At 35.7% G+C, this 21,229-nt stretch overlaps 1 protein-coding gene and 1 pseudogene across 1 annotated transcript; one reads left to right on the top strand and one right to left on the bottom strand.

The window, feature by feature from the left end:
* Window positions 1-7,963: 7,963 nt before the first annotated feature.
* Window positions 7,964-8,926, bottom strand: LOC109677997 (olfactory receptor 10A7). Its single transcript, XM_074084858.1, has one exon. The coding sequence runs from the start codon at window positions 8,924-8,926 to the stop codon at window positions 7,964-7,966; it is 963 nt and encodes a 320-aa protein (XP_073940959.1).
* A 6,600-nt stretch (window positions 8,927-15,526) lies between these two features.
* LOC109677990 (olfactory receptor 10C1-like) lies at window positions 15,527-20,200 on the top strand (annotated as a pseudogene).
* The last annotated feature ends 1,029 nt before the right edge of the window (window positions 20,201-21,229 follow it).

Here is a 21,229-nt window from a genome sequence, read left to right as displayed (position 1 = left end):
CTTATTTAGATGGTGGTATTCATCAATGAAGCTGTGTAGGATGGGAGTTGGGAAAGTTTGAAAGGGGAGTAATACAATCTCATCTAAGTATGACGTTTAGGTTGCATATATTTCATCTTCGGTGAGTCCTACTAATTTATGGGTTTTAAGAAACATAGCCATCTCAATGAAGTTCTCAATTTTTTTGGAACTGCTGTTCACAAATACTTCCTTACCATTCTTTAAATCTCTGTAAAGCTATATAATCTGTAGTCCTCTCTTATTTTTCAAGCTCATGGGTGTGCCTTTTTCCTATTATTTTTCCTTATTACTTTGGGTAGCAGTTGATCAAATATTGATTTTGACTGAAACTGCTTTTGGTTAAATTGACATTCTCTTTCTGTGCTGTTTTATTTTCTATGTCATATACTTCTGCTCTTGTCATTTTTCCCTTTGCATACTTCAGAATTTTTTCATTCTGATTTACTGTTTTCTAAAAGTTTAAGTTTAGGTTATTGATTGATATGTTTTGTTGTTTTTGTTTGTTTGTGGCACTGGGGTTTGAACTCAAGGCTTAACACTTGCAAACTTGCAAGACAGGAGCTCGACCACTTGAGTCATGCTTCCAGCCATTTTTTGCTCTGGTTATTTTGAAGATAGGGTCTTGATTTTTTCCCAGACTGGCCTGGAATGGTGATCCTCCTATTTTACACTTCCTGCCATTCCTGTGAGGACAGGCACACACCACCCCACATAGCTTTTTTCCTTTGAAATAGGGTTTCCCCAACTTTTTTTGTCAGGGCTCGGCTTGAACTGTGCTCCTTCCAATCTCTGACTCTCAAGTGGCTTGGTTGAGATGGCATCTTGCAAACTTTTGCCTGGGCTAGCCTTAAACTGTCATCTTCTGATCTCAGCCTCCCAAGAAGCCAGGATTACAGGCATGAGTCAACAGTGCTTCCAGCCTTATTTATTTTTCAATGCAGGTGGTTAGTGCACTAAATTTCTTCCTAAGCCCTGGCTTAGTAGCTGTTTTTGCTTCTCTTACTCTGTTAGTTTATAAAGTCAATGAATTGGCTGAAGTTATAGTTAAGGATAAACTCAACATAAGACTCAGATCCAGAAAATAAGTGGAAATCTAAAGTGATGAGCCAGAAAAAAGATTTCATTCAAGTATAACCTAGAAAAATATTGGAAGCTTGAATGTGGAATTTAGATTTACAGAGACAAACAAGTGAAGATAGGAAGATTTCAGTAAGACAAGTACTCTAAATTACACTTAGAGAGGAAGGAATAAGTTCAATATTGACATTGTTCAGTGCGATATAGTTAATAGCAATGTGTTATATACTTAAAAATTGCCAAAAAAGTAGATTTTGAGTATTCTCACAAAAAAAAAATCACAATTAAATTGAGCTTACTTGAGTTACAAGTAAGTAACTGAGCTAATATTAATTAGCTCAGTTTGTCATTCTGCTTTGTAAACATATTGGCATACCTGTAATTCCAGTGCTCAGAAGGCTGAGGCAGGAGGATTGAGTCCAAGATCAGCCTGAGTTAAATAGAGCCTGTCTCAGAACAAACAAACAAATATTGACTACATATTTTAAGACATGTACCATATAAATTTTAGTTGCTTGTCAAAATAAAAATGATATTAATAATGATAATCTTTCCATACTCTAAAAGGTTAATGAAAAATACTGTAGGCCTAAACACAAAACAGTACAGATTTCAGCACCACCATTCTCCACGTTCTCCAGAGAGAACCGTTTCTCAGAACTTAATGACTATGGAATAATTCTTTAAAAGCTCAACAAAATTATGCTCAAAATAGTTATGGAAATGTTCTGTGTCATTGATTGAGAATTGTGGCACCAGATACCTTATTTAGTTCTCATGTGAAAGAAAATAAAAATAAAAGAAGTTAAATAAAAATATTTAACTTCAAGTGGAAATTATTTGAACTGGTAATAAATTAGTAAACCAATGCCTTATTTATTTCACAGAATAAAAAGGAAATACATATACCAGACTTGTGTAGCTTTTCTGCATCATGCAGAGAAGTGGGAGCAATTTCTGTTAAAGATTCAGGATGAATCTAACAAATGCAATTGTTAACGTCATTACTAAAGTAGACTAAGCATCACTCAACCTTAACCATTCTGTGTAAAAAATCTCACTTCACCTCACTGCCTTAAAACAACAATTCTGATTGTCTCCATATCTTTAAGAGTCAGCTGGCTGTAAGATGGTCTAAAATGGACTCTGTGGGATTAATCAGGTCAGCTTCTAAAGGATTTTCCTTTTCCAATGAGCTTACTCTGTCTTGTTCTCATGTAGGTGTCAGAGAGAAGAAGAGAAAGAGGGAGAGAGAAGATGGAGAGAAGAGACGGGGAGAAGAAGGAGGGCAAGAAGATGAAGAAGAAGGAGAAGGAGGAGGAGGAGGGTTGGGGAGGGGATGGGAAAAGCAGGGGAAGAAGGAGGGGAGGGAAGGGAAGGGAAGAGAAGGAGGAGAAAGAGGGGGAGAAAAAGAGGGAGGATGCATGACCACAGCAGGTGGTCCAGCACTCCTCTTTTTATCCTCACTTTGCAAAACCAAGTCACATTTCTAGACTAGATTCAAGGGATGGGAAAAAATACATCCTCCTGATGTGAAGACCTGGCAAGCCTTATTACAAAGGGCATGCCATGTTTCTATCCATCTACCTCATGGCTCATGAAGAATCACCTAATCACTACAGGGAGACTTAAAACAATAGAAATGTATTCTTTCATAGTTCAGAAATCCAGAGATCTGGTATTAGATGTCAACAGAGTTTCTTCACAAGACTCCACAAGAAAATATTCCATCCCTCTCTTCAGTCTTCTTATTGTAGTCAATAATCCTTGGTGTTCTCAAAGTGCAGCTGCAACACTCTAATTTCTGCCACCATCTCCACATGGTAGTCTTCCCTGTGTTTGTGTCACTTTCACACTAAATCTTTTAAATTATATAAGGATACCAGTTACTGGGTTTATTACCTTCCCTAGTCTAATTCAAACTCATCTTAAATTGACTTGGTGTCTTCCAGTAGTGTGTTCCTATGTCAAACAGAAAGCATGCTTCCTTTTCAGCTAAACTCGTTTTGCAAATTTGTCATGAATTTTTGTGATCCATCTCCTAACTATTTTGGTGTTATTAATCCAAGTTATTTGTTGTCAAAATTTAGATTTTTATATTTTTAGAGTTTTCTCCTTTATAGATGGTCAAAGTGATCCCCAAGTAGTTTCTATCCAGACCACTGTTAGAAACATAGTGAAAAATTGGGGAAAACATCTGAGTTTTTTCACAACAAAAAATAAATATTTTTCCTCTAACAAACAGTCACTTTTACAAAATGTGCTCATGGTTTCATATAAAGGAAACAAATCCAACTTATCTAAATTGAAAATACCATTATAATACTTATTATTCTTTATTATATTGTTATAATTTTCAAATACCTCCTGAAAAATGTTTCTGTCCTCTTTCCAGATGTCCCTAAAACAAACACAGAGAAGAGTATTCAAGTCTAGTTTATGATGAAGATAGATGTGGTCTTATTTTTACATATCATGATAATGCATGTTTGTGTGTGTGTGAACTCATATATTTAAATTATATTTGCCTTTATGCTCAGAATTAACCTTCTATAAGACTTCTGAATGAGACTTTTTTTATAAACTTACAAATTACTTGTACATCTTGATTTTTGGTTTTGAGTCCATCAAGATTCTTCACTGTCAAAAAACTGAAATTGACTCTTGCTGACTTACACAGGAAAAAAATGGTTGATAGGATAGGGAGGAGTTCATAGAGCAGAAAATGGGAAGGGAAATATGGCAGAACTAGCAGCATCCAGGCCCACAGTGAAACATCCAAAACCATATTCCAGAATCTGTGGTGAGAAAAAGGGCTGTGGCACCACTTAGGCTCGCCGTCCCAGTCCTAGACTTTGAGAATCACCACCACTCTCTCTGCTGCTCTAGGATTCTGGGAAACACTGGCATTATGTGAGTCTTCACTGACTCACTTCCTTGCATTCTTACATCACAATTCAAATATTAACAGTTGAGCTTAGGTTATGTGCTCACAAATTACCTGTAAGGATCTGGTAAAATGTATATGCATCCTTCACATCTTCCCCATGGGAAATGCCTCGGTCTTGCACTAATAAGACATTCGGAGGCTAAACAGGTCCCAGATGATCACCAAACTCTCTTTTCTGAATATATTCAACTATCACAGTACAATGAAAACTTACGTGACTTTATAAAAAGTTACTGCAAATACAGTTACTCATGGATGATAAAGAATCTACTATTGTCACATTGTTACCTTGTGTTTTATTCTGAATTCAAACACAAACTCTGTGGGTTACATTCCACTGTGAAAGGTTATTATAATTTAGTTTCTATAACTTGTATTCTTTCTACTATCTGAAAATGTACAACACTCCCTGTCAGTATTAATTTATAATACAGGTTTATAAGTTTACATGACTTTGTAGCATTGATTGTAGCAAGTGAAATTTTTGCCTTATTACTTCATTTATAATTATATTTTTCTAATTGTACTTAAATTTTCTTTCCTAACCAAATTTCAGACTCCTTTAGGAAAGTTTTATTTAGTGCATCTTATAAACCAAGGTTATGCTTAAATGTATGTCAGATCATATTCACTAATTTCACCCTAGTAACATTAAAGCAAATTGAAGACAGAAATTTTAAGCTACATTGAAATAGCAACAGTATTGATTGCCTTTTTTTCTGGCATTTCTATCAATTTTAATGAAACTATTTGAAGCATAATTATCAATTCCTTTTTAAAAGTATTGGAATGCAAAACACATAGGAGATGTACTAGGTACAAAACCTGTAAACCTTTTTGGCTTGTAACTGGTAGGAAGAAATTAGTTTTACGCTTCAATCAATACATGATATATACATAACTCAAATCATGCCATTTTAATTAGGAGTATCTATTCTATATTTTCTAAATTATATTGAGAATAATAACAAATACCCAGACAGTGTTTGCTGTGTGCTAAGAGCACACAGAGTATTCACATATTGCTCATTATTCTATTCTATGTTTTACTGTGCCAAGTATTAAACTTGCACATGCATAATCAAATTGAGATTGAGTTTGCAATCCCACAATCTACTCATGAGTTATACACAGCTAATAGAAAACCATTGTGATAGCATCTTCCCAGATGTTCACTGACTTAGTAACATTCCTTCAAGAATATTTGAATTAGTCTTTAAAAAATAAAAGTCAGTTAAAGGATAAAGATTTAAAGGAAGAGATATTCCATAAATGCTCATTACACTTCATAAATATGAGACTCAGCAAATCACAACTAAACTAAAAACAATGATCACAAGTTTAAAATTTGTAGTGGCTTTTACAGGTTCTGAAAAACTGGCAAAGAATGATAGATTGTGGTTACTGGTTGAAGGAAAAGATGTGCAATTTACAGAAGCAATGCCTAACAAAACTGTAGAGGAAGACACATTTATGCCCAAGTTGCAAATCAAAGCCAATATATGCTTGTACTGATTACCCAAAATTAAATTTTGCTCATATCATGTTTTTTTCTCTGTTTTTTCATAGCCAAATTCTCATGTAGATGGTGGCTTTATCAAGATAAAAATATGACTAGAGATTTTTAAGAGATTAATATATGGATTTCAGATTTAGACATACTGGATTCAAATTATTGTGGCCACCTCTCAATAACTCTAGTTTGTCAAATTACATACATTCTCTGATTCTCATGTGTCTTTTATGTAAATTACATATTTAATAGGATCTTTCCCTTGAGTTGTTACAGGAGTATCTGTTAGAACCAGTGTCTCAGTATATCATGTTTGCCATTATTATCACTCTTTTGATTTACGATGCTGTTAGGCAAGTGTTTGTTGTTTGAATTATAAGAACAGCTGCTTATACCACTCTTGGGGATATACCCAAAAGACTGTGACACAGATTACTCCAGAGGCAACTGCACACCCATGTTTATTGCAGCACTATTCACAATAGCCAAGTTATGGAAACAGCCAAGATGCCCCACCACTGACGAATGGATTAAGAAAATGTGGTATCTATACACAATGGAATTTTATGCAGCCATGAAGAAGAATGAAATGTTATCATTCGCTGGTAAATGGATGGAATTGGAGAACATCATTCTGAGTGAGGTTAGCCTTGCCCAAAAGACCAAATATCATATGTTCTCCCTCATATGTGGACATTAGATCAAGGGCAAACACAGCAATGGGATTGGACTTTGAGCACATGATAAAAGTGAGAGCACACAAGGGAGGGGTGAGGATAGGTAAGACACCTAAAAAATTAGCTAGCGTTTGTTGCCCTTACCACAGAGAAACTAAAGCAGATACCTTAAAAGCAGCTGAGGCCGATAGGAGAAGGGGACCAGGAACTAGAGAAAAGGTTAGATCAAAAAGAATTAACCTAGAAGGTCACACCCACGCACAGGAAATCAATGTGAGTCAACTCCCTGTATAGCTATCCTTATCTCAACCAGCAAAAACCCTTGTTCCTTCCTATTATTGCTTATACTCTCTCTACAACAAAATTAGAAATAAGGGCAAAATAGTTTCTGCTGGGTATTGAGGGGGTGGGGGGGAGAGGGAAGGGGTGGAGTGGGTGGTAAGGGAAGGGGTGGGGGCAGAGGGGAGAAATGACCCAAGCCTTGTATGCACATATGAATAATAAAATAATTTAAAAAAAGAAATAACAGTAATAAACAGTCATGTTTCAAAAAAAAAGAACAGCTGATTGTTGAACAATTAATGACTGATACAGCCAATGACTAAACATGCTCACACTCATGTAACCAAATATAAACATTAAGATAATTTTATTAAATAACTCTTTTAAACATGTAAAAAATTTCCATCATGACTTCTTGACATCTGTAAAATTCATCATTTTATACATTAAAAAAATTACTTAAAAACATTGCAAGATTCACTGTTACATCACATTAGCTGCAGAAATGTATAGTGGTCTGTGGTGGACATTTATATTTTCCTTTCATATTTTTCTTGCCCCTCTCAATCTTGCACTCTTCCCCTGAAGGGTAGTGTTAATGCACTGAATTAAGGGATATTATTACCCTCTGATTCATATTTGGTTTGTTCAAGGACAGAAGTCAACTCTTTATTGAGAGGCAGAACAGAATAAGGCTGAATGACTACCTTTCTCTAGTAAAGAACAGAGATATTACATACCTTTTTCTTATATAGACAGTTCCAAATTTATGATGGTTTGACTTACTATTGTTCAACTTTGTAACAGTGCAAAAGTGATAGGTAATTGTCAGTCAGGTCACACAATACAAATTCCATAACTTTTTCTGATTCCAAATAAGTTTCAATAGAAACATACTTCAAATATTTGAGGTTTTTATCCAAACCAAGTTTAAAATTCCTTTAGGGCAGTGTACTGTGTATCTGGGCAGTGCAGTGAGCTGCTGCTCACAGCTAGCCATGGGATTATGAAGGTAAACAACCAGTATTCTGCAGTGTACTTATGGCTTATCTATGATGTTCACAAGGTTGGGTGCATTTTCATCATATGGTATTTTCAACTTACTATATTACCATTTATTTACATCATAAATTGAGGTGCATCTTTTGGTTGTACATTTGCAAAGTTAATAAACACACCTACTTGGAATCAGAAAAAGTTATGCAATTTGCATTGTGTGACTTGACTGGCAATTACCTAGTCTTGCCTACAAATATTAAACAGTCTTTTCATAAAGTTTTCCTCAGTTACTCCCAACTTAGGGTTTTCTTTCTAAGATCGAATGATGCTCTGGGAGTCACCCACCACAGTAAGTGACACTAAGAGAAGAAGAACAGCTCTTCTGCACTTTCCTTTTATGTCACTTGCGTGGGTTCTGCCACTCATACTTTATTTGGAAACACTCTACATGAGGGACTTAAACTTGTCCAACTTCTGCAAGATGTTTCTAATGACTGTTCTCTTGATGGCTCCTTTTACTTCATTATTCCTTAGGCTATAGATGATGGGGTTTAACATAGGTGTAATGACAGTGTACGACAAAGACAGTAGCTTCTTGCTCTCCAGAGACTGACTGGATTTGGGCCGTAAATAGATCAGACTGCTTGTTCCATAGAAGAGGGATACCACAATGAGGTGTGATGAACAAGTAGAAAATGCCTTCTGGCGACCAGTAGCAGATGGCATCCTCAGAATGGTCACAATAATGCGGGTGTAGGAGACCAAAATAAGGGAAAAAGGAAACATGATAAACAACAGTGTGGATGCAAGTGCTTGCATTTCATACATAGTTGTATCTTCAGTGACTAATTTCAAAACTGGAGGACCATCACAAAAAAAATGGTCTATAGCATTTGGTCCACAGAAAGGAAGGGTCATCATCCAAGCAGTCTGTAGCATAGACACAGGGACACCAAACACCCAAGAGCCTAGGACCATCCACAAGCAGAGGGACCTGTTCATTATGACTGAATAACGGAGAGGGCTACAGATGGCCACAAAGCGGTCATAAGCCATCATAGAGAGAAGAAAGCATTCAGAGCAACCAAAGAAGAAGAAGAAGTACATCTGGGTACCACAGCCCACAAAAGTAATGATTTTCCTTGGTGACACTAGGTCTATCAACATCTTTGGCACCATGACCAGGGTGAAACACACTTCAAGAAGTGACAGGTTTCGGAGAAAGAAGTACATGGGTGTTTGAAGAACAGGATCCACACTGGTAACTATGACAATAAGAAAGTTCCCCAACAAAGTAACCGTGTAGATGGCCAGGAACAAAATGAAGAGGAAAATTTGCATTCTAGGATTGTTTGTAAATCCAAGAAGAGTAAATTCAGTAACTCTTGTGTGGTTTTCACAAATCATATCTTAAACAAGTTGCTCTGTAGGAATCACAGTATGTGCATCAATGGGCAAGCAATCAGTATAGATAGAATCTCAAAACAATAAAATCCACAAAGCCTCTCTATTCTCAGTCATCTTACCCTTCTTATTCTGTAAACCTCAGATTCCTTACAATAAGAAACATTCAAAGAGAAAAGAATATTTTGAATGTCTCTTACTTAACTGTCACGCAGGTGCAGTTTTCTTCTCATCAACAGTTAATGTTGGCAGCTGTTTGTGTCAGCAAGACATGCTTTTTTGCACTGAGTACAAGACTTTAGGAGAATAAGAATTAAAGTAGAATTATTTACTAATTTTTAAATGATTTCAGAGTTCAATGAAGATAACTATGAGTTATACTTTCCAATCTTTGGCAATTTAAATCATGTTTCTACAGAATAATGTGCATTTTACACACACACATATACATATATATAAATATTCATTTTTCTACAAACACACATGCATATGTATATGAGAGAAGTTTGGTAAATAAACGTGTGTAAATTTTTGGTTCTTTTCCATAGTCTCCATGGGACTTCTAATTAATGATATTTTTGACATTTTATCTTGTAACATTTGATTTTATGGTCCCACATTTTTATTGTACCCATAATTATAGTCATATTGCTCGTTTTGGGCCTAAATACCTTTCAAGAAAATATGACTTCCATCAGAGAAGTCACACTCCCAACAGTCACCAGAACTCCTACTCATCAACATAGGTCTGATCAAGATTATACATCTTCTCCAAAAATACATAATGAGAAGTGAGACTTTGACACTTCTGTTAATATATACACTTACTATTGTATGTCTGCTCATAAAAGTACTAATTTACTTATTATGAACTGAAACACTGTATCTCACAGTAAAATATTTTGACCAACAGAAGTGCACAATTTTTTTAATGTGTACATAATTCCTAACAACAACATATCAAGTATTACAACATTCATTGGATAAATAACTATTCATAATGATACATAGAGTTTAATGAGGTATATTTTTAATATTCAGTTTGGTAAATATTAAGTTAATTATTTTATATTACACTTTTAAATTTTAATTCAGAACACCTTTATAAACAAAATAATGTTGAAAATCAATTTCCCTTCCAAAAGTAAGAAGCTGAAAGTCGACAGCCTATAGATTCATACTGAAACATGTAGCTCGTTTAAGGAATACTGCATTTTAATTCTATCCTAATGACATGCAATTTGAGAACATCATACCTGTTTGTGTATTGGAAGAGTATTATAAGTTCCCAAACCAGCATCCTCAGCATAAGGAAAGGAAGAACTTTGACAACCCCGGGCTCCTCACCCCTGAAGTTTCCAGAACATAGATGTGATGATATACTACATGTGAGATTGATTTAAACCACTGTTCTCTCGCCAGTCTCACCAAACATGCTTCCCTACTGTTCTCATCATCATTCACAGCAGCAGCAGTAGCAGCAAGAGTCCTAGGATATAACAAAACTTATGAAAGGCTTCATAGGCACTGTTGTGCTCACCTGCATGTTGGAAAATACTAAGCTTGTTATGGTTCTAAAAATACTCTTGTTAATTGTTTTGTAAAAACGTGGAGTGATGGACATATCAAGACTTTGTGGTACAATATTTAGTGTATCTTGTAATGCCTAAACTACTACTATTTATATGTCTATAAATCCTGGTGGCTGAAAGCAATACTAGTATGAATGTCTCGTCTGTGAGTAATATCGTGTACAGTGTACCACTCCGTGTGAAATAGGAAGTGTCAGGCTTTTGATAGTAAACTTTTCTACCTTGCCTGGTCACATTTAAATTTAATAAGTTTTGAGAACTAGAGCTTTATAGTGACACTGAATGCACCTCCATATATCCTGCTCAGCCATTCCATGAGCTAAGATACTTGCTGATTATGTTGCATCGATCCCTTAAGCAAGGGGGTTCCTTAGCAACAATGATGTAATCACTACCAAGAAATTATGCTGATGTCTCTTTTTAACTTAAAAATTGTTAAGTTGCCATGATTACTACATATCTCTAAAGAATGTGCTATTTTATTTGTTGCATGGCATTTTTAACAATTTAATAGTCATTAACTGCACTAACTTTGTCAATTAGGTCCTAATGAGGCCAAAAAATATATTCAGCCCCATCAAGCAACTGAACTTTGGCCTTTTCATAGCAAATAGACTTTTACTTCTCGTTCTAGTTAGATCTCTTGCAAATATGTATACTGTCAGTAGAATAATTATGCTTTAATTACATTTCATAATCAGTATGTAGGATACATGTGAAGCTAAGATCAATATTAAATTTGTCTGATTTAATTTATTGAATGGAATAGTGCTTTCAATACTCTCAATGTAAATAGGTAAGTAACCCAGTATCTGAATTAAGATGACCTATGTGATAATCATCCACAGCATTTCTTAATTGAGTAACTATAATTTTCTTAATGCACTATTCTTTACCATTCTGTAGCTTTACAGATAATACAAAAGCCCCATTTTTTTTGTCTTTTATTTTCATAAATCATAAAGCTATTCCATTTTCATAATTAACCAAATTTCTTTACTTATTTTTCTTACAATGGTTTTATAATAAATAGAAGCAAAAATAAAATTATGTGTTAAAAAATGGAATATCCATGTTTGTATTATCTCCAGCATTGAACATTTTGCTCAAAAAAATAGGCATGAATATAAAAGAGGGACTGTTTGGAGGGGGAACCAGAAGAAATGTAGAGGTTGAAAGGAGAGGGTGATGGGTTGGATGAACATGATCAAAGTACTTTATAGGCATGTATGAAAATAGAACAATAAAAATGTAAAAAGGGGGGGAGGGAATTATAAACTGTATAGAGGGGATGAATTTGATCAAAGCAATTATATGCATGTATGGGAATATCACAATGAAACCCCTTTGTACCATTAATATACACTAATAAAAATAATAAAAAATTAAAAATAAAGAAGAAAAATGTATATCTTAAAGAAATCTCTGGACATACCTTACCAAATAAAATCCCAAATTTCTTCTTTAACTAGAAGTTTGATAATTTTTTGAAAAGGTCTGTGATACTTTCTGAGAAATGGAAATGATCTTGAAACTTGTCAATAGTTCAGATCTTTAGAATGAAGCACGTTGCTTTGCTTTGCAGTACGTGGTTAATATATTTTAGTAATAGCATTTAAAAATTGTGCCTCTGGGAAATGATCCCTGGGACACTAAAAAGGACTAGAGTTAATTAAATAATTTTTATCTCATAGGGAGGATGTAGAATACTCATAGAATTACCTGTTTTTCTTGAAGTCATCTCAGCAATTCAATCTGTATTAAACAATGCTAGTTCTTTGTGCTGGGCTACTGAACACACTGAGTCCTTTGGTGATTACAAGTATGAAAGTGACAAGACTGTGTAAAGAGTATAGATTGTCATTTTTCCTATAAGATTTTCACACTTTTGTAGGAAAAATTCTGGCTCGGTTTTTTAGAAATTTATAGCATGCACTTAAATCTCACACAAGTTAAAATTTTTATTTTTAATTTATTTTTAAAATATTATTTTAAATATTTTTGTAATATAATCTTCATAAAGTGATAAGCCATATCTAGCAAAGTTCATAATGGGCATGATTTTACTCTTTTTTTATTTTAAAGAATATGGCTATTAGTTTATTTTACTATGAGAACATTGCCAGGATAATATTAAATGAAAACAGTACCTTATAATATCATAAAGTAGCAGGAAATTTTTCTTTGATTTTTTAACCATTAGAATTATTATCATTGGCATGTCTGAAGTCATTTATGCTTGAGAAATATTAAACTTTGAAGTATAATAACAAAAATCTGGAAATAACTCCTTTTATTTCATTATAAATATATTTGTTGCAAACTCAAATATTTTACTTAAATATAAACTTAAAATGGTCACAAATTAGTGCAATATGATGGTCACAAATTAGAACAAATTCTAATGATATTTTTAGGGGGTGGGAAAGCTTTGCAATGGTCCCAGGAGTTTAAGGTCAACTATGCATGAACAGCAGTATTAACAAACAGCTAGGTAGGAAGGCTGGCCATAAGTGACCATCCCCACCCCCATTCCCAGAAGCAACAGCATCCCCCTACTCTCACCCCTGCCAGTGGTATTGACCTTTCCATCTTCTCTGAAGGAATTAACTCTGCATTGTCTGAGGAAGCAATAATGGCCTCTCCTGAGATGGGTACCAAGCAAGCAAGGCAATGCAGATTCTCCTCAAAACCTATCCCTACCATTTCTCTTTGCTTCTAGACATATAACTAGACTGAAGTCCCAGCACTTTTCTAAAGAGGAGATGACCCAGAAGAAGGTACACCTACCTCAAAATAATTTCTTAGGTTATAAATATATTATATATATATATATATATATATATAGGTTACATATATATTATGTGTATATATATGTATATTATGTGCATATATATATATATATGTATATATATATATATATACAGAGAACATTCATGGGAATAGGTATTAAGGTTTTGTTGTAGTGAAATAAAGAACTTGAGTTTGGATTGGTCAAGTTAATTTATATGGGCCTACTAAGCAGAGTGCTGCATTTAATGTAGCAGCATGAGGAGTTAGGAAAGTTTGGAATTGTTTGGTTGATTGTCTGAGACATGGGTCAAAAGATGAGCCAACTGGCTAAACCAGAGATGCCCCATCTCCCATGGTTTACAGTTGATGATGGGATTGGAAAACTTAGGGAGGTTGAAAAGCAGGAGTGTATTTCTCATATATTCAACCACACTAAGAGGGTCCAGAGACATACTTTTCATCAATACTTGGAGAAACAGATTTGTGATGTGAACCCAGGGTGATTACTCTTCTCTGTGGAACATACCTTACAGCAGAAAACATGGTCACTCAATTGAGAAAGTTAAATGCATTGGGAATAATTGGATCCACTGTGGCAGGGGCCAAGTGATGGTGCTCAGTCATCAAAGGCAAGGTGACTATAGTTATAATGAAGAGCAAAGGCAAAGCAACAATAAGAGTAGTCTGATTTATATAGATCTATGGCATTGACTAGTTAACCATTGTGTTCCTAGAAGTGAAATGGGAAGCCTACTAAATTCTTGATCTATGTAAGCAAAAACCTTTAGGTCAAGTGAACAAAGAGTAACTTGAATCATATAAACAGAAGCACAGTCTCTCTCTCAATTCCCATGCTTGAACAACAACAGGGATGCTTAAGAATTAAGATCCTTACAGGAAATACTATGTTGGGAATGAAAATGTCATAGCCCAAAGAACCTGGCACCAGGAGAAAGACTCAACTCCCAGAAGAAAGACTGTCAGTTCCCCTAACTGGGGACCACATCTCAATCTACACATCCATGTTTCCTGGCTTTTGTTTCATTTTTTCTAGATTGCTATGGGAGAGATGATTAAAAATTTTTCATTTTCCATCCTTGGCCAATACTGTAAATTCATTTTCCTTTCTTATGTATAGTATATATTTTCTCTTAACATGGGCAAGTGTTCAAACTGAGACCAAACTTCATGTCAGGGACTTCTGGTACCAAGGTAGTTCACAGAATCAGAGCCCTTTGAATGAAGGAGAGTCAAGGTCTCTTCCAGGAACGATCCTGTTATCTACCAAAATTTTATACTGTCTTTCTTCCATCTTTCCCCAAAGGGATCTAGGGCCTTTTACCAAGGTTATTGTTCATTGGGAAAATGGAAATAATCAGAATCTGGGGAGTCTACTGGATGTTGGCTCTGATCTGATGTTGAATCCAGGAGACCAAATACATCACTTGGCCTTCTAGTTGTAGTAGGGTGTTATGGAACCCAGGTGATCAATGAGGTTTTATCTCAGGTCCAACTTATAGTGGGTCTTCAAACCCATCCTATAGTCGTTTCCCAGGTCTACAAAGCAAAATTAGAAAAGAAATTATTTGAAGCTGACAGAATTCCCATATTCATTCTTTAAACTATGGAGAGATGGCTATTATTGTGGGAAAGGCCAAATGGAAGCCATTAGAGCTGCCTCTACCTCAGAAAATAGCAATTAAAAAACCATATCACACCAATAGCCAACATGCCTAAGGGGCTTATTTGAAGATTGGAAGCAACACATTCCTCATTTTGATCTGTTATTTTAGTCTACCAAATAACTTGAAAAGCTGTTAACTTGAATGGGCCCAGAATAGAGATAGCTCTGTGACAGAACCAGGCCACTGTGAAAGTTGTTCTGTTACTTGGGCCATAAAAACTTGAGGTTTTAAATGGCAGGAAGAGATTCTGTTTAGAACCTTTGACAGATCTCAAAGGTGAATTGTAGTGAGGGCCCAGAGCATTTTGACCAAAGCCATGCAATGTTCACAGGTAAATACTCTCCATTTAAGAGTATTTAATGCTTCACTATAGGCTACCAAGTTGTGATGTGACCTGAGACGTTTATCATGAACTGAGTGGTATCTGACCCATCAAGTCATAAAGCTGGCATGTATGGCAGGATTCCATCATCAAGTGGAAGTGGTATGTACATGATTGGGCTGAGCAGGTCCCAAAGTCACAGGTAATTCATATGAAGAAGTGGCTCAAATGTCCATGGTTCCTATTTCTGCTACACTGCTTCTCCCAGTCTGTACCTAAGGCTTCATGATCAATTGATAGAGGAAGAGAAGACTAGGATCTGGTTTACAGATGGTTCTGCAGGTACCATCCAAAAGTGGACAACTGCATCACTACAGCCCTTATCTAAGACAGCAATGAAAGGAAATCCTCTCAACAGGCAGAACTTTGGGCAGCTTATGTCATTGTACAATTTTTCTTTAAGGAGAAATGGCCAGATTTCAAATTGCATACTGATTCAGGGGCTATAGTCAATAATTTGGCTGGATGATCAAGGACCTAGATAAAAACTGTTTAGAAAACTAGTGACAAGGAAATTTGGGGGAATGGTATATGAATGTCTTCTGAATGGGCAAAAAATGTGAAGATATTTGTATTCCATGTGAGTTATCATCAAAGAGTGATGTTAGCAAAAGACTTTAACAATCAGATGGATAGAATGGCTCAATTTTTTGGATAGTAGTCAGCTTCTTTTTCCTATATCCCCTGTTATTTCCCAATGAATTCTTGATAATAGTTTCTATAGTGGCAGGGATGGAAGTTATGCTTGGGCTCAGCAACATGGACTTCCAATCATCAAGTCTGACTTTGCCAAACCCACTGCTGAGTTTCTAATCTGCCAGAAACAGAGACTCACAATTGACTCACATCATGGCATGATTCCCAGTGGTGATAAGCCAGCTACATAATGACAGGTTAATTACATTATGCAAATTCCATCATGGACAGGACAGTGCTTTATCTTTACTGGAATGGTGCTTACTTTAAATATGAATTTTCCTTCCCTGTACACAATGCTTCTGTCAAATCTGGTATCTGCAGGCTCCAAGAATGATTTATCTATCATCATGATTCCATACAGCATTGCTTCGGACCAAGGAACTCATTTCACAACCAAAGAAATGCAGCAACAGGGTCTTTTTCACGTAATTGACTGGTCTTATCATGTGGAAGCAGATGTCTTTATAGAACACTGAAATCACCCTTTGAAATTGCTGTGAGAGCTCTAAGTATGTTATAATACTTTGCAGGACTGAAGAAAGGTTTCCAAGAAGTCTTTATATATTTTGAAACAGTATTCAATAAATAACTCTATTTTATCCACAGCCAGGATTTCCCACTTCAGTAATGAGGAGGTAGAAATAATTTACCATTACCCTTAGTAGCCTAATAGAAAAAAATTGCATTTCCTATTTGCACAACTTTATTCTTTTCTGGAATGCAGGAGCTTCTTTTATGCATCACTCAGTATTACCATGCTCAATAATTAAGATCAACAAAAAACTACAAGCAACCCAATCCAGACAAGATTATGACTGGCCCAGCTTCTTCAAGAATGAAGGTTTGTATCACCTTGACAGGTAAGAACCACCTCTAACTGTTGTCATTGATGAAGGCAAAGAGAATACAGAATGAATAATAGATGATCATAAATGCCAACTATGACCACATGACTATTCACAGAAAGGAAAACTATAGTTGTCACAAGTGTTTCTTCCCTATTTTGTTAAGAATACACACCCACATCTGTATGTACACAGATGTATTTTTTAAAAAATTGTTTTCTTTCCATTCTCATTCATGTAACATGCAAAGTAAGGTTATTGACTTTATATCAGTATTTAAGCATTGCTAATTTTAGATGAGAGTATCAAAGTCATTGGATATCAAGAAAAAAGTAAGTATCACCCAGGAAATTTGTCTCCTCTCCATGGAAGGATTCAGAGTGCTTTTGGTTGTTTAAAGAATACCTTCATTATTTTAGGTAGCACTATTGCTTATTATTGTCTTTAAGATTATGGTTTAATGAGATGTAGGTGTCAAGTTGACACCAGGTAGACCTGTGATAGTTAATCCTAGATATTAACTTCATTAAGTTAAGAAACACCTAGAAACCTGGTACATCATTGTTTTCAGGTGTATCTGTGATGGTGTTTCCACAGGCGATTAGTGTGTGAATCTGGGGGACTTAAGCCAGCAGCCCCTCAGATATTCAGGTTTTCAGTTTCAGACAGAGCTATAAAGTCATATCCAAGGACTTCAGATTGGAACTGATATACACCACCACCATCCCACTATCTCCATCTTGTAGATGGTCTGTCGTGGAACTTCTCAGCTTCCCTAATTAAGTAAGGCAATGCACTAACAAATCTCATAAATTCATCTCAAATCTCATCTTATCTCATTTCTCTCTCGCTCGCTCTCTCTCCCCTCTTTCTCCCTCTCTCCCTCTCTCTTCCTCTCCCTTTCCCTCTCTTCCTTTTTCCCTCCCCTCTCTCTTTCTCCTCATGATTCAGTTGCTCTGGAGGACTCTGACTACTATGAACTCTCATATTAGGTTGCACATGATAATTGTAGAATTTTAAAAAAATAGCTCTGTAAGGGCTCTATAAAACAATAGCTTAAAATATGGTCTCTCAACCTTCCTGTTTGTCCACTCACTACATATGCCATAAATTTAGAATATTGTCCCTAGCAAGAAAAAGAAAATGAGTTTTGATTGAAGAACACATTTTTTATTTCTTAAGGATAGTACAAGAAAAATTTTTTCAGTTTTAATAAACTTTATCTAGTTCTATCAGAAATTTTCTATTTCCTCACCATGAAGATTCTTTTATGCTGTTAATAATCAAATAACAAGTAATGAATGAAGTGAATATATCTGTGGGATTTGTGGAGGCTGCATGTGTCCTGTACTGTGCCCACCTGTATTACATAGACTATAGTGCTGACGTCCAGTGGAGCTTATAAAACATTACTATGTGAACATTTGCAAAGTTCAATAATTATTTCAGTTGTATAATGAGGACCAATTAGAAACATTTAATATATTGAAACTTTAGTGAAACTTTTAGAATAGTGAACTTTAGTGATGTAACTGACAGCAAAACCTCATTTCTTGCAATATGTTCAAAAAAACAAAACATAATAGCACATGGAGAATTTGTTGTTATTTGGGAACATATTCCTCATGAGATTAACATAATTATGTCATGTAGAGGATGTAATCCCTGTGGTCTCTAGTAAGAATGAAAATACTACCTACTCCATCTTCATGCTATAATTTGGAATCATGTGAAGTCTTTAAGCCCAACAAGAAAAACAAAGTTTACCTTTAATTCTAGGTATGTCCTCCTACAAACAATTTCCTGAAAAATTATATTATACTTGTGGAGAGAAAATTCTTTTGGTTTTTGGTTTCCTTGTATCCTAGGTAACAAATCATTTAATTATTCTGTTTAAATGAAAATAAGTAAAAATATATATGTAGAACTATAGATAAGTGACCGAAATATTGCTTCTGATCAGGTCTCTAAGTGTAGCCTTCCAAAAGGTTGTGGAGTTCAGAAGATCAGAGTATAATGTTTTTATATTTTATTTTCTGTATTAGGTTTTATAGGACTATAATTTTAATGTTTTCATCTGTTAATCATATAACAGATTTGCATATAATTAGAATATCTGAAATTAAATTGTTCTCTATAAATTTCCATGAAAATAAAACAAGACTCACAACTCAAATGAGGAAACACTATGAATCCATTTTAATTGGGTTGTTTTTTAGATTTAACAGAGAATCCAGATGTCTAGTGCCTCATCTCAGACCACTGAGTCTAGGAAAGCTGTGCTGCTGAAGTTTGATAGACACCTGTGTGAGATGACCGGATTCTAGGTACTATCTGCCTTCTCTGTTGCCTTCACAGATGCCTGGCCCTGAGCCCACAGTGAGTGGAAACCAGTCCCTTTGCACTAAGTTCACATTTGTGGCTTTTTCCCCTCTAGCAGAGCTCCAACTCATACTCTTCACTGTGTTCTTAATCATCTACTTATTTACTGTAGGAGGAAACCTCCTCATCATCTGTGTGATCCAGGCCACCTCTTCCCTGCACACTCCCATGTATTTCTTCCTGGTGAATCTCTCCTTTTTGGAGATGTGCTATATCACCAGTGTTGTGCCTCAGATGCTGGTGCACCTTCTCGTGGAGCCCAAGACTATAAGTGTGGAAGGTTGTGCAGCACAGATGTATGTATTTGCCATCCTGGGATGGACAGAATGCTGCCTATTGGCAGCCATGGCTTATGACCGCTTCATAGCTATTTGCTACCCACTACATTACACTCTCCTGATGGGCCCTCAGGTTTGTTTGACATTGGCTGCATCATCGTGGATCACTGGAGTGGTGGTGGAGTCTGCCCAAATCACCTGAATCTTCACTCTGCCCTTCTGTGGAACAGGAAAAATTCAGCACATTTTTGTGACATCATGCCTGTTGTGAAACTGGCTTGTGTTGATACATCCCACAATGAGATTGTGTTGTTTGCTGTTTCCCTGATCTTCATCATGAGTCCCTGTCTCCTGATTCTGTGCTCTTATATACACATTTTTGTCACCATCTGGAGAATCCCTTCAGCAGCTGGCAGACACAAAACTTTTTCCAGGTGTTCCTCTCATGTCCTGGTTGTTTCTCTCTTCTATGGCACAGCCTTGTTCACTTATCTCCAACCCAAGAGTGCACACACTCCAGACACAGACAAAGTAACGGCACTCATGTACACAGTGGTCACACCAGCTCTAAATCCTGTTATCTATACATTGAGGAACAAGGAAGTGAAGGAAGCCTTTTGAAAGGTAGCACATATTGCCCTTAACGCAGAGAAACTAAAGCAGATACCTTAAAGGAACTGAGGCCAATAGGAAAAGGGGAACAGGTACTAGAGAAAAGGTTAGATCAAAAAGAATTAACCTAGAAGGTAACACCCACGCACAGGAAATCAATGTGAGTCAATGCCTTGTATAGCTATCCTTATCTCAACCAGTAAAAACCCTTGTTCCTTCCTATTATTGCTTATACTCTCTCTACAACAAAATTAGAAATAAGGGCAAAATAGTTTCTGCTGGGTATTGGGGGGGAGAGGGAGGGGGTGGAGTGGGTGGTAAGGGAGGGGGTGGGGGCAGGGGGGAGAAATGAACCAAGCCTTGTATGCACATATGAATAATAAAAGAAAAATGGAAAAAAATAATAAAGTAGTTCTTGGTTAAAAAAAAAAAAAAAAAAGAAAGGTAACACATAGGAACCTTCAGAGACAAGTAGCCTAATTTAACCATGGTAACTGAAGCTTTTACCACCACACAGAGAGGTCATCCAAAACTTTGTGATTCTTCTATCAATGTATATAAGTATGTCTGTCTGTGTATACATATACACATATTTATAGCTAGATGATAGATAGATAGATAGATAGTGTGTCATTGATGCATTTAGAGCCTAGCAAACAGACAATACTTGTATTAAGTCTACATTTTTCAGTGCTAGCAAGCAAATGGTAATGTGTATTAGCATCCTTAAATTGTATAATTATTCATTCATTCAACTATATTTACCAACCATCTCCTGTATCAGGGTCACTGTTGTCTTTTTTTTTTTAATTTGGTGTAAAACTTTAAAATTTAATCTTGTGGGGAATAGTGTAAATTAGAACATTAAGACTTATTGCCCTCTATATCCAGATAGATAAGGACTACATCTATATAGATAGATAGATAGGTAGATACATATAGATATAGATATAGATATATCTTTTGTCACAAAGCATTGCCTAAGGGTTGATGAAGAGAAGGCTAATGCTGACCCTAATTCCTGTTACTGACTGTAGC

The sequence above is a fragment of the Castor canadensis genome, chromosome 8 (assembly GCF_047511655.1).
Source record: "Castor canadensis chromosome 8, mCasCan1.hap1v2, whole genome shotgun sequence".
NCBI classification, from domain to species: Eukaryota; Metazoa; Chordata; class Mammalia; order Rodentia; family Castoridae; genus Castor; species Castor canadensis.
This window is presented reverse-complemented; position numbering and strand designations above follow the sequence as displayed.